This window comes from Hippoglossus hippoglossus, chromosome 20, assembly GCF_009819705.1.
Source record: "Hippoglossus hippoglossus isolate fHipHip1 chromosome 20, fHipHip1.pri, whole genome shotgun sequence".
Lineage (NCBI taxonomy): Eukaryota > Metazoa > Chordata > Actinopteri > Pleuronectiformes > Pleuronectidae > Hippoglossus > Hippoglossus hippoglossus.
Window position 1 is genome coordinate 6548145 of NC_047170.1, and position 13645 is coordinate 6561789.

The window sequence follows — 13645 nt, forward strand, 5'->3', positions numbered from 1 at the left end:
TCCCATAATGCTTTGAGTGAGAGACAGGTCAGTACGTTCCCACTGCACAAATTCAGGTCACAAAGGATTGTTGTGCACACTTTTCTTTTGTTTGCTGTTTGTTGTGCACACAAACAGCCGACACATCACTGCACTTTTATGTGACTATCGGGGCACCATAGCAGGATAAGTGATGTTGTGTATGTCAGTAAAGAAAAGGAAATTGGACTGTCTCTGTGGCAGTTTGAGACACTTGTGTGGCGGCCAGTGTTGAGTGATGAAGTAGGTGAACAGCTCAATACACCCCTCTTCCTCTACACACACACATATATATGTGTAGCTGCAAACACCTGGCACTCCCAGCCTGAGGGGCCTGAGGGGAACTGAGGGCTGCCTGCTTCTTCAACCTACGCACCTCTCATACTGAGGGCAGAGGCAGGAATGACAAGAGAAACTACAGGTCTGGAATAACAACCCCCCATAAATGCTTTGAGGGATCTCTGACACACAGTGCAGCAGTATGTTACAGGTCAGTGTGTGTCAGGCACCTCAAGGGTACAGACAAGTTTCTTGTTGACACTAATATTCATGGTTTGAAAATGAAAAATTTGTTTTAAAATAAAATGTATCAATCGAAAAAAATGTCATTGGTATAATTGAAAAAACAATATTTAATTTCACTGTTATGCTGAAGATAGTCAGATATGTCTGGCCATAAATGAAGTCACTAACTTACCCATGCGATTCTTGATTCTGACCTTAAGTTTTATTTTCTTCTCATTTTCATAACATAACAAAGACAGCTCAGGAGAATGGTTAGGATTGTTTTCTTTAATTCGAGGATACTGCAGCCCTTTGTTTACAGCGGATGGGATCATTGTAATTCCAAATTCAGTGGCTGCCTCAAATATCCAGCTTGCACAAAGTCATGCTGCCAGGGTTCTCACAAAAACAAGCAAATATCATCATATTCCGACTGTTTTTGGCTTCCTGTCACTGGCTGCATGTGGCTTTAAAAGCACAGATAGATATTGCCCCATCCGACACTGCAGACCTCCCCTCTGTTCGCCAGCTCGTAGCCTGAGATCCGATGACCAGTTGTTTTTGTCCCCAGGTTCAGGGTGGAGACAAAGTCAGGCGCTGACCTTTAGCCTTTCACTAGACGAACAACTCCGGTGTCCTCTTTTAAAGCTCTATTAAGTCATCTATATCCATAGATAACCTTTATTTTTACATTGGCTTTTTATCTTGCCATTATAGTTCACTTATTATTTATTTCTATAATCTATAATCTGGGGTTTGAGAATATGTAAAAATGACAGTTCGGCCTGTAGAGAAAACAATGTCACATACTACCTGACCTGAGTCCTAAGCACACATATTGTGTTAAAAAGCTCAATGAGGACATCATCGGCCATCAAAGTGAATATAAAAAGGGTCATTCAAAGGTCTGATCTGTGTTAAGACCTGCTGGTTGAGCAGAGGTTATGTCCACGTTTACTTCCACCATTTTAGCTATTCGCTCAACAGGGACATTATACCACATCCTGTGCAAGTGTGGGACCCTCTGTGAGTAAAGTGGTGTCATTTCTGTGTTTGTTAAACTCATACTGTGTGTACATGGGAAATAGGAGTACTCACAGGAGGCCCATCAGCTCCAGGTAATCCAGCCAACCCTGACCTGCCGTGAGGTCCCTGCATGAGGAAAAGATGATGACAAAAAAGGTCAGAGGTCAGGGGGCAATGTCAACTAGATTCCAGTGCAGCAGAGTTATTCTGTAAGACTATTGAACATTTGACATTTTTTTGATCGAAGGCAAATAAAGTTGTTTTAATCATACAAATTCAATTCAAGGTAAAAGTCAAACAAGCAAAAGCGACTAATCAATAATTTCTGATGACGAAATATGAGTTCTTTAACTGAAACCATGATATTTCCTCTGAGTTATTAGAATGGCACATATTGTTCTAAATTGTTATGGAAAACCAAAAAAAGGAACCCACTTTTTCTCCGGGTGGTCCAATGGGGCCTTGTGGTCCAGGAAGACCCTGTGAGGAAGAGACAGATAGATATACATGAGAGCCTGTTGCCATAGCAACACCAAGCATGCTCAAACACGTGCGCGCACACACACACACACACAAAGGCTGGATAAACTAAAGTTTGTTAGAGCTGTAAATAGTTGAGCTTGTGAAGGAATGTTAAGCTGGTGTGTTTGTGTGTGTGATGGGTCAGAAGGCGTATTAGCATCTAGCATACTTGTGGAAATACACTTAAATATTTGTGGACATGTTCTGTGTATACATTTCTAGGTGGCTACCTGATGAGTGTGTGTGTGTGCATGTGTGTGTGTCGCAGTGTAATTTGAGGCGCTGAAACTTGCTCCAGCATGTGCGGCAGCTTCGCAGGAATTCCACCAACATGAATAAGATGCTTTCAAATGATTAACCCTGAACCCCCCCCCCCCCAAAAAGAAAAAAAAAAAGTAAAAATATTTCAGAAAAGTGTGTGTGTTTGCGTGTGTGTTTGTGTGTGTGTGTGTGTGTGTGTGTGTGTGTGTGTGTGTGTGTGTGTGTGTGTGTGTTTGTGTATCTTGAGAGGTGGCTGCTGCAAAAGAGAGGGAAGTGTGGGAACCCAGCAGGAAGGAGCATTTTAATGTATTTGAGAACAGTCAATCCAACGTAAATCAGCTTTTCTTTGTGCGTGGAGGTTGTGGTGATACAATGCACTAAAGCCAGGGTGTAAATGGCCCCTGCACTGTATTTACACATCATGTGCAGTGCATGCATCTATTCCTACACACTTTGTGTCTGTCATGGGGAGCTGTGACATGGCATGATTTCTTTGTTTACCTGTGTTCCTGAGGTTCCTTGCTGCCCAGGTGGGCCTGGCTCTCCTTGGGGTCCCTAAAAAATAAGATAGAATCTGAGAAAACAGAACAATAAACACTAGTCCCAGAGTAAACCCCTTTCCCAAGTATTACCCCCCCCCCGGACTACACACCAGCTGTCTGCCCAGCAACAGCATACAAGACTGTGGCACTAGAACATGCTTGTATTTGCTGTGCACAGTCACAAGTGGCCTCAAAACTTTACTTGTAAGAGGATAAGTAATACTGATTGAATTACTTATTTAAACAGATACAAGCAGCCTATTAATTCCACATTATGTTACCTTTATGACTAATGTAAAGCAGATGGAGGTATAGTATAGCAGTTTTAGGTTCAGTCATTGCAGGAGCATTAGTAGTCCTAGTGGTAGTTATAGTAACCTGTTGAGGAAATGTAACTTCTCCCTCTGCCCTGCCTCATCTTCTCCTGCCTCTTAACTAACTGTGCCGTGAACCCTTTGTGTTCCATTACATTAAGTGACACATCATGTAATTGCTATAGATAGTGATTCACACAGGGGGCTGCCAGAATATAGAGAATAAAGATCTGTCTCTCATAATAAGATTTTTGAGTGTAAAACATTAGAGCCAAATTAGAAGCTCAATTAAGACACCACCTGAGGGACATCAGAAGGATGTGTTCATTCCTTTCTGGTATCAAACTGCACTACAGTTGTGGTGGGAAGATAATGATTGTAACAAATGGATACAGGCCATTGATAAAATGTGTCTGATGGTAAATCAGTGCCCCTAAATCAGGATTATTTTCAGGAGCTGTTGCGAAATTTAAACCTACCCTGTCAATAAACTGTATTTATCTCATTATAATATGGCAGAAAGAGGGCGGCGGTACACTTCAGCACTTGATCCTCCACTGCGTTAAGCGGTCACTCTCCTTCTGACCTCCTCTGAGACCTAGGAATGGCCTTTAACCTCACAGCTTTGCCTCCTACAGGGGTTTTAACAGAGTAATCTACACTGTTCAAGCCTCCACAAACAGTGAGGTACGACTCAAAGTGTGCACTGATCTGGAGCAATATTTCCGACAGTTTACTGACAGGACGTCATACCATGTTTCCTTTGGAACCTGGAGGCCCGTCGACTCCAGCAACACCCTAAGAGGGACAGATTAGGGAAGATTCATGTTTACCACATATCAATTACAGGAAGTGATGTCAAAAAAGGGAAGGGTGAAGTTGATGGTACGTACAGGTGATCCAGGAGGTCCTGGAGAACCACGGGGTCCCAGCAAACCTCTTGGACCCTAAGAAGGGTGAGAAGAAATGACGTGAAATAAAATGCAAATCACTCAATGCTAATTACATTTTCAGTGTGCCACTTTTGCCCCCTAGTGGACACGGCTGTCAATGAGTGATCACGTATCACTTGAAAGGAAGATTTAAGAGGATCTTGTTGCAGCTTGTTGGAATCCTATACATTGAGGAAGGTGCGATGGTATAACACCATCAGAAGCCTTACACTCTCGCCCGCTAATCCTCTTGGCCCGATCTCTCCATCCTCGCCCTGAGGAAAGAAAAAGACACCAGTCAGAGAGACGTTTATTGAACTGGGATTCATTCAACGCTTTCAACACATTTAATATCAGCTATCACCATGGAGAATCCAAATTTCCAAAAGCTCTTATTAGTGAGGGCTTCATCTCCATCAAATCAAACATAGTTGAACGTAGTAGCAGCTTAGTTGTGGGGGTGTGTGGGTATAGTTAGTTTCATGGAGAGGAAAGGTTCATCATAAACCACCCTCCTCCCCAGTTAATAGTCTCCACCCTGCTGCTGCAGCCTGAGGGCTGAGCTGGTGGATAACAGCTGATGTAAACGTATATGTCGGTGGTTCACTTAAGCTCAGTACGGTTTTCTAACAAGTTGTTCGTGGATGTTGAGTAAAAAGAGGAAGCTCTTACTCTCTGTCCATCCTCTCCAGAGGAACCTGGGGGTCCCATTGGTCCAAGCTCCCCCTGAGATGGAAAGAGTGGAAGAAAAGAAGAGAGAGAAGATGAGAGAAAGCGACAGATATGGGATAAACCACCACTGATTTTCACTGACACTGCTCCTCTTGGGGACTTTAAGTTAAAACCTTGTTTCTCCACTCTTCTATTTGTTCTTGCTGTATTACATTGTTATTTGCTTATGCAGCTCTCAAATCTAAAGAGCCATTTAAACTAATATGTTATATATGCCTATGTAATGAGGATGAATAATGTATCATTCATGGGGCGGCGTATAGTTCGGTCTGGTAGAGCTGCTGCCCTTTGCTGCGTATCGTCTCCCATTCTCCCTGCCCCCCTTTCATCACTAGATTAACTTTGTCCGATTACATAAAGGCTGTAAAAGTAAAAAATATACTTAGAAAACTATACTATTTATTTGAAAGGGGCAGGTAGTAAAAGATATTTCTTCTTCCTGCTCCTTTTTTATTCATGGAATATTTATAAATGAATAAGTGTATTGTTTTGTTGGTTTGTTTTTTTATTTTTGGATAACACTTAAATTAACGTAAAAAACTAAACTAAAACCACAGGCTGGTGGAATAATGATAGGAGACATTATATTCATTTAGAGTTATCAGAGCAGTGCACCAGACGGTTGCAGTCTAAATTTATATCCCACATAACTTTGTTTTGTTTTCCCCTGCCCTCCAGTGATGTAATTTCTACTTTCTAAATAATGTGGTTTATTCTACAGACATAGCCTCTGTGCAACAGCCTCACAAAATCTTTCCAAGTTGTCTGATTACTGCAGGCACATTAGTGGAATTAGACAAATTAAACGTCTAATTCAATTACTCATTGCAGATATTCTCTTATCACACTATTTAAGAGGTGTCTCGACTGCAGCCAAAACATCCCAATCTTTTTTGCCATCTACAAAAGACAACCAAAATAAACTAAGAGGACAAATCTGCAATAACGAGAGGATTTTGTTTTGATGCCAGTTTTGTGACTTATCACACAAAGAAATTGTGTTTTGCTCTTAAGCTCGTTTACAAGAGTTATAAAAACAATACTTTGTTGTTGTTAAGGATTCCGTATAAATCTATTTTGTTATTCTTCCAGTATGGAAATCGAACAGCGGGAATCTGACAAAGTGAAGTGGTGGCATCGAACACCCTGTGCTCACCCTGTGTCCCTTTTCACCAGGCAGTCCCGGGAGTCCATCGAAGCCTCGGTCACCCTGTGATGAAGAAGAGCAGACAGTGTCACCAATGCATCACAGCATCAAACTCATCATGGCCTGCACGCAAAGGCTTTTCCTATTTCTCATTTGAATTCAGTGACAAACATGAAATGAGGCGTGCTGATAGTTGTTACCTTGGAACCTGACTCTCCGGGCATCCCCCGAGAACCATCAGCTCCACCACGACCCTTAAAAAGAAAAAAAGTTAAACATATATCAAGATCTATGTATTTTAACAACCTTGAAATTCAAGAAAATCCATGGATGTTAAATACAAACAGTTTTTAGCATTTTTTTTCTGCTTTCTTGTTGTTACATAAAGGTGAAGCATCATCTAACTTTTTCTAGAAAACAGTTATAAAGTCAAATTATAAAGTATGATTATTTCAGATGTGACCATTTTATCAAAACAATTATGCAATGGTGGTGTTTATTGATTTAAAAGGAAGCTGCTCTTCCTGCTCTTCCTGGGGTGCAGGTAAAATCGTATCAGTAATAAGAAAAATGTAATATTTCTTTAAGCGGCAGACAAATGGAGGATATAAAGCCTGAAGCAGTAAACGTTAAGTTGGAATGAAAGAGCAAGAAGTCAAGTCAATTTTTGCAAACACAAATAACTGGTATTTGGTCACTTGAGAAGACGAACAGGGAGTCAGTTCTTCAGTTTCCAACACTGAAGGAGATGTATGAAACCTTGTGAAGCTTTCAACATTAAAATCAGCTGACAACTAACCCATGAATCAAGCTTGTATTACTTATTTGCCTATGACTGGTTTATGTTAATTAACCACTTGGGTCTGCCCTGTGACACTGACTGCGGCCCACATCCGTAGTTTTTTCCCATTTGGGCATTTTCAGACAGATTAGCTGACCGGCCATTGATCCGAGAACTGGAGGCAGCGCAGGCCTTTAAGCACATATCACACAATTGTTTGTTGAACTGGAAGTAAGCCTCTCAGCGTTTGAGCAGTGGCCACAAGCACAAACAACCACACAAAAACAAACACAGGGGCATGTGAACACACACACACACACGTCATTGGGTTCACTCACCCTCTTGCCAGCTTTTCCCATTTGTCCTGGAGACCCCTGGACGCCACGGGGACCCTGCAAAGACACAAGGATCACTTAGTGAACGACAGACAAAACAGTTTGAATTTGGCCCTACAGTAGCTGGTGAGGGATATTTTTATGCCTTAGAGCAGTGGAAACACTTTTGTCTCACCTGAGGACCATGGTCTCCACCTTCACCTTTCAGTCCAGTAGAACCATGTAGACCCTAAACAGAGAAAAGACACACCAAATACAGTTCCTTCAGTTTGTCACACATGCACTTTGATGAGTAAAATTAGTTTCAAGGAAACAGCAGATGGCGATGTTTAGCTTAATATGCAGATTATCTATGCAAGTTCATCGGAAGTAAAGGGATCCACACATTCCTTTTGCTGCGAATGCATGAAGTACCTGCAAAGAGAGTCGGAGACATGATGAAGTTCTTAGTAATCACTAAGATTGTTTTTTTTATTCTGGATTGTGTGCATCTGACACAAACGTTGCTATTTCTTTGTTTCTAGCATATCACGTTACCCTGATATATCTCAAAAGGATCATCAGAGACATGCAGGCACACTAACTCCCCTGGGAGCCTTATGGCATATATTTAAAGTCTATAAGTGCGATCCTAAATTGTCGGTATAGGCCGAGATGTGGGGCACACTGTGTTCTGTAATCTGTCTGCAGACAGGCATGGATTCGAAGCTGGTGATTTGGCAGTTACAGACAGATGTTTTAGAATCATAACATAGCTTTACTGTCTGAAACACTGACATTTCAACATGTAATTTTAAAAAACGTATATATTTTCAGCCACAAATTTAAAATGTCTTCCACTATTCTTTGCATCTGATTATTGCCATGTATTTTCAGATCAATACACTTGGCCCTTTAGCTCGCAAACAGCAGTTTCAGGAAAGTTCCCCGTGCCTTTACCTGCATATAAATAGGGGATCGTGTATCAACAAGCCCCAGAGAGAGGAGGGGAGGGGAATGGGGGACAGAATGACATTTTCTTGGCAGGTACTACACCTAGCAGACAGGCAGTGTGGCCACTGAGCCACCAGGTGTTGATGCAACAGCACATTACAAAACTAATCATCTGCTTTCTTCAGTTTGACAATTAGATAAGTGGACATATACTGAAAGTCATTTTAAACTTGTTGAAACATTGCTGTTTGTAGAAAGTCACAGAAAAGTATACACCACAGCATGAAGCTTTGATTGAAGTTATCTTCAATTTGATCCAATTGGAGTTTGTGCACATGTGACAACTTTAATTATCAATTGCAAACACAATAGATTGGACAGTAAGCATGAGGTGGAAAAGTTATGTACCCAAATTTACAAGCAACCGCAAAATAAAAAAGAAGAGAGACTCACCACTGGCCCTGATCTTCCTGTCAAGCCCATCGGCCCTGGGGGTCCTCTCATAGCCAGCTGCAGGCCAGACACAGGCAAGAACAAGGTCAGATTCCACTCAGTCAAACATCTATACACTGTACGTAGAGCACACACACGTTGAACCAAGTTTGCATGTATTTTTAACTTTGATTTCATCCTCAGTCATGCTTCAGATTTATATAGATTGATTTGTTTCATTTGGCCTTGAGTGATGAATATTTGGCAGGAGTTTATAACAGAATTAAATTCAAATCAATAAAATGAATCATCACTGTAAGGAGGTTACTTCATTTTATTGTATATGAGCATCTAGAGTAACAATCTCTGTTATGGACATTTTACTAAGACGTTTTCATTCTAAATGACGTGCATATTTGATTACACAACAAATACTTCTACAGCAGAGCAAAATATACATGACAGTAACCATTTTTCATTTTGCGCATTTTCTATATCATGTATTTGGCTCATTTCCATGCTGTATACATTCTCTAACTGCTGTTTTATAATGTTGTCTTATGACGCAGTAGACCCTCATCTCTTGGTTCACTGTGGTGTCTGAGGGCGTAACTAATGTGGGATCTCGTGGAGAACCCGACAGCTTCTCAAAATACCAAGTCCAGATTTGTATCTTTTCTCCTCTCCCACATGCACAGAGACACTTCCTACACCTGTCGGTTTAGCCCACCCGCAGGTCGAGAGCCACAGGAGTATTTTTAACAGTCTCTCCTGTCCATCTGTTCAAAGTGGCCTTTTTATGTTGCTGCACTTCAGCCTGCTCGGCATGTCTCCTTTTAGCCTCGCAAGGTCAACTAAACTCAGTGTGCGCCCCTCCCCTCCCCTGTCCTCTCCACCAAAATGCTGCCTCCCTCATCCTTCCCCTCCTTTCCCCCTACAGCTGTGTGTAGGGAGCCAGGCAGGGGGGGGGGTTTGCTACGTGGGGGCTTGTTTAATGTCCTTGTGTACTTACTCTGGCCTGGGAGAGGATGGCCTGGGCTTGGGCTTCTTGGGCAGACACCACTGGACCCTTCTCACCGTCTCCACCAAAACGGAACTGTTGAACGCAAACACACAAACAAAACGTTACTCACTCTGTTTGGAATTACGCAAACAAATATTTTTCTTATATCGAGCACTTACTGGCAACATCAGCATGGTACCAGGAGGTCCAGGCAAACCATCAGCACCAGGCAGTCCACCACGACCAGTAGGACCCTGTATCACAGAAGAGACAGAAAAATCAACTTTAAGTTTTACTGGGACACAGGGAAGAAAAGAAAATGTTTAAGGGGAATAAAGACAATTTCTCTTCCTTCAGTGACTCTTCAATAATGAGTAAAAATAAAAATCCATCTCAAATCTATTCTAAGTAATGCAGATATCTTCATATTAAAATTTCTCAATTTCAGAAGATAAATTAATCTATATTAGTGACATGTGTTGTTTAAATTAAAGCCCTTTCTCTAGGCTTTGTCACACGCCACAAATGTTGTGTTGTGCTTTTAAGAGAAGATTTAATCCAGATGTAAATGTTGTTGAGAATTAAAATGACCATTGATCATTATGGAAATCTGTGCAGACAAAATGTACAAACATACGTATCCAGACGTTGTGAAAAATGTACCTGATGCTGTGCTATGCTCCTATGCGGTTAACAGTGGCAGTAATGTGGAGGGAAAAACAAACAGAGCCACACATACTTTCACACACAGTACACACACACACACACACACACACACACACGCACCACACAGCTGGGGCACTAAATGCTGGAGGTGTGCTGTTTGTTAGGTTCATTAATATGTGCTCCTCCTCCTGCAGCACACATAGACTGAGCCTGTCCATCTGTAAACCCCGCTACTGTCTACAGTCCAAAACCAACATCCCTTTCCATGAATTCTGGTGCCCATGTTTGAGTGTGTGTCTGTGTGTGTGTATGCATGCGTGTGAGAGAAAGAGGGAGTGTGTTGCACATCTGCGGAACAGAGATGGATACTTCTTCTGAAGGAAAACCCAGGGCAAATATTCTCCAGCTTCTAAACTTCCACAGTTTGACCCTAATAACTTACCTGTTAGGATTCATTCTGGTCTTAATGTGTAAACTGGTATCTAATTTCCATCTACCAGTTTAATGGTCGGCTCAGTTTCATCGCATCATGTGAAGCACAAATAGTGTTGCTTAGTTTACTACTGTTTAAAAAACTAAGCGCACCGATTTGTAGCGACGGTTAAACTGTTGGGGTTTGTTTGGATCTTTACAGGAGCAGCATGTGATTACATTTGGCACAAGCAGATCCAAGTTGCACTTTGCTTCATTTGACATGTTAGCCGATGGGCTGGTGAATTCTTTTTAGGAGGCTGGTTTATTTTGTATTTATTCTACAATACTGTGTGCATATGCAATGAAGTAGACGAAGGTTAAGTTCCCATGAGGCATGAGGTACTCGTAAGTATTAATATGTAGCTCTCATAGTTGTGTATTCAGGGGTATAAGCCATCTCTGCACCATCAATCACTATATAAACAGTTTACACACACATACACACACAAACAAAACAGTGGGTTTTTTGGAGACATAAATTTCAACTCACCCTGTCACCGGGATCTCCAGCAGTGCCTGGGGGTCCCAGTAGGCCTGAGGGACCTGGAAGACCCTGAAAAGACGACGCTAAGTCAGACCACCGGCACGCCAGCACATTTAAACCCAGACAGAGGTCGTGTATTAATGACGCTCAGGACTTAAATCAATATACTCACAGCTGGGCCAGGAGGTCCTGGTGGTCCTTCAATCAGCATGCCCTTTAAAAAAATAAAACAAACACATTGTTTCACACCACAAATGCTGGCCTACACAGCCAAAGATGAGTGAGCAGTCAAATTCTGATGCAAGTTTTAAGTGTTTTATATCACTGCAGACATTTGGACATGTCATGTTTAAAAAAAAATGACAGGTACATATCAGCATTGACTCTTGGACTTACAGGTTCAATCACTGCCGGCTCGCCCTTCTCTCCCTTCTCTCCGAAGGCTCCTGCGGCACCAGCGACCTGCAGTTACAGAGCGAGCACAGAGGTGGCATTCTTCACACAGCAGTCACACAGTTCACAGGTGAATGAATGGCAGCGATGAGCAATGGCAACTGTGGGGTGGGGGGGTGGGGGGCAGCTCAGCCAGGGAAAAGAATGTGTGGGAACGCTTGAACGAAATGTTTTACAGAGATCAATCAATATCACATACTTAGTTGTAACTACTGCAGCTTTGTCAGAGACAGAAAAGTGAGTGAAGAGTTGCACCAAAAGTGAGATGACGTTACGGAACAAAACAGGCAACATAGAGTTAGTAGTCACGTTGAGAAAGAATGGACCTCTACATTGTGCTGTGCTTGAAATGGAGCAGTGCTGTCATTGCATTACCATTGTGCAGTGTGGCTGAAGGTGACCAGATAAAAAAAAAAACACACCCAACACCAGCAGGTTATTACTGTCATGCAAAAAAACCCCCACAAAAAAGGTAAATTAAACAGTGCTGGGGTCAAATGAATAAAGATAAAGACAAAGTGTGGAGAAGGATGTGAGTGAGATGTTTCAACTAACTGGTTGACAAACTGTGATGAGCTGTGAGGGTAGGGTTCAAAAGTTTGGGCATGAAAGTGAGTGAAAGGAATCTATAACAGCCTCAATACAACCGTGTGTTTATGTGTGTGCACTCACTGTGCAGGCAGCTGTAACCTATGAGTTATAGGATAATTGTAGTGTATGCAGGGAGGGTTGTCATGTTGTCAAAATGGAGGTATAGACAAAGGGGGAGGGGCTTGTTGGGTATGTTTGAGAGGGTTGCAGGTTGGGCCGACATACACTAATTTAATAAAGAATGTGTGTGGGGATAATGAGTTGTAAGAAAGAAAGAAAATAATGAGTGTGAATCATTCCTGTGCTTCTCAGCCAGAATGAAAACTACCAAATAAAAAATCAGTTACACCCAGATGCATGCACTGTCCCTATGACAACTGTCAGTCATTAAATCAGAAATCACACACAATGCATTTACTGACTCCACACGTATCCCATGACAAGCAACCCACTAGTAAGGCGTGCACTGGAGGACAGAGTGAGTCCCTGATGCGGGCCCTTCATGCACACACCCCTCGGTCAGCAGAGTCGGGGTGTGATACTTACGGTGCTCTCAGAAACGTCGGTTTCCGCGGCAACCCCGGGCCCCACCTCATCCTCGTAGGCTGTCGTGGGCTTGGGCGGGGCCAGGCCGTACTCATCATATGCCCCGTAATCATACAACCTGTTGTCAACATCGCCCAAGTCATACTCGTTTAGGACATATTCCTTAAAGTTGTATGCTTCCGCACCAGTGTCCAAGTTGTCCCCCGTCTCTGGGACAGCGGTGGGCTCGGCGGCAATGGGAGCAGCGTCGGTGACATACGCACCGACAACATCCTCCTCCGCAGCCTTTCAGGCGTTACCCAAGATAGGAAGGGGGGAGGAATGGTGAGCAACCAAGGAGAAAGGGATGTTAATTAAGCAGTTGAGGTGAACAGTGTACTTTAAGATGTTATTAAAGCAGACTGCAAATGAATTCAGCATATTATGCAGAAAACAAAGCAGCAACACTTTATTTATTCCAAGTATAAAGAGGAAATTTGATGACCTGATAGTGATGCATGATTGTAACTAGGATTTTTAAATCCAGCAGCTTTTTTATCTTTTTAGCCAAATTAAGTACTGAATTGTGTTACTTATATTATGTAGTTACTTTAAGCAACACAAGCTCAGTAAATACACAATGGAATAAATGAAGTGTTACTGTCTGGCTGACTCTGATGATCAAAAGTTTGTGATTTCAACACGTGGACAGACGTGATGTTATTTCAGCTTTCTTGTCTACTGACACAGACAGTAAAGAAAGGCTGAAACACACGTCTGACACCAGCAGCATCTGCACAAACATCACATCAGTCACCAGGTTGTTGCAGCTGTGCAGATACACAGAGTGCATCATGATATATAACCACTTAAATTTGAATTTGTTGGTTGACAAATCCGTTTTTGGAGGCACTTTCCCTTGTTACGCTCTGTATTTGGCACAAGTGCTGCAACCACAATTTTGTCTTTC

General features: G+C 42.2%; 1 protein-coding gene across 12 annotated transcripts in view; it reads right to left on the reverse strand.

The window, feature by feature from the left end:
• Positions 1-13645, reverse strand: part of col11a1a (collagen, type XI, alpha 1a) — a 75239-nt gene that overhangs the window by 40957 nt on the left and 20637 nt on the right. For 6 of the 12 annotated variants that reach the window (XM_034572209.1, XM_034572220.1, XM_034572210.1 and 3 more), the window contains 18 exons: positions 12697-12981; positions 11503-11568; positions 11279-11320; positions 11113-11175; positions 9662-9736; positions 9492-9575; positions 8501-8557; positions 7290-7343; positions 7118-7171; positions 6199-6252; positions 6008-6061; positions 4792-4845; positions 4350-4394; positions 4081-4134; positions 3941-3985; positions 2833-2886; positions 1984-2028; positions 1621-1674 (listed from right to left, as the gene is read on the reverse strand). In XM_034572209.1, the coding sequence (XP_034428100.1) occupies positions 1621-1674; positions 1984-2028; positions 2833-2886; positions 3941-3985; positions 4081-4134; positions 4350-4394; positions 4792-4845; positions 6008-6061; positions 6199-6252; positions 7118-7171; positions 7290-7343; positions 8501-8557; positions 9492-9575; positions 9662-9736; positions 11113-11175; positions 11279-11320; positions 11503-11568; positions 12697-12981 (1239 nt within the window). The remainder of the gene's footprint in view (positions 1-1620; positions 1675-1983; positions 2029-2832; positions 2887-3940; positions 3986-4080; positions 4135-4349; positions 4395-4791; positions 4846-6007; positions 6062-6198; positions 6253-7117; positions 7172-7289; positions 7344-8500; positions 8558-9491; positions 9576-9661; positions 9737-11112; positions 11176-11278; positions 11321-11502; positions 11569-12696; positions 12982-13645) is intronic. The other 6 variants (XM_034572218.1, XM_034572217.1, XM_034572216.1 and 3 more) reach the window with 2 other exon arrangements.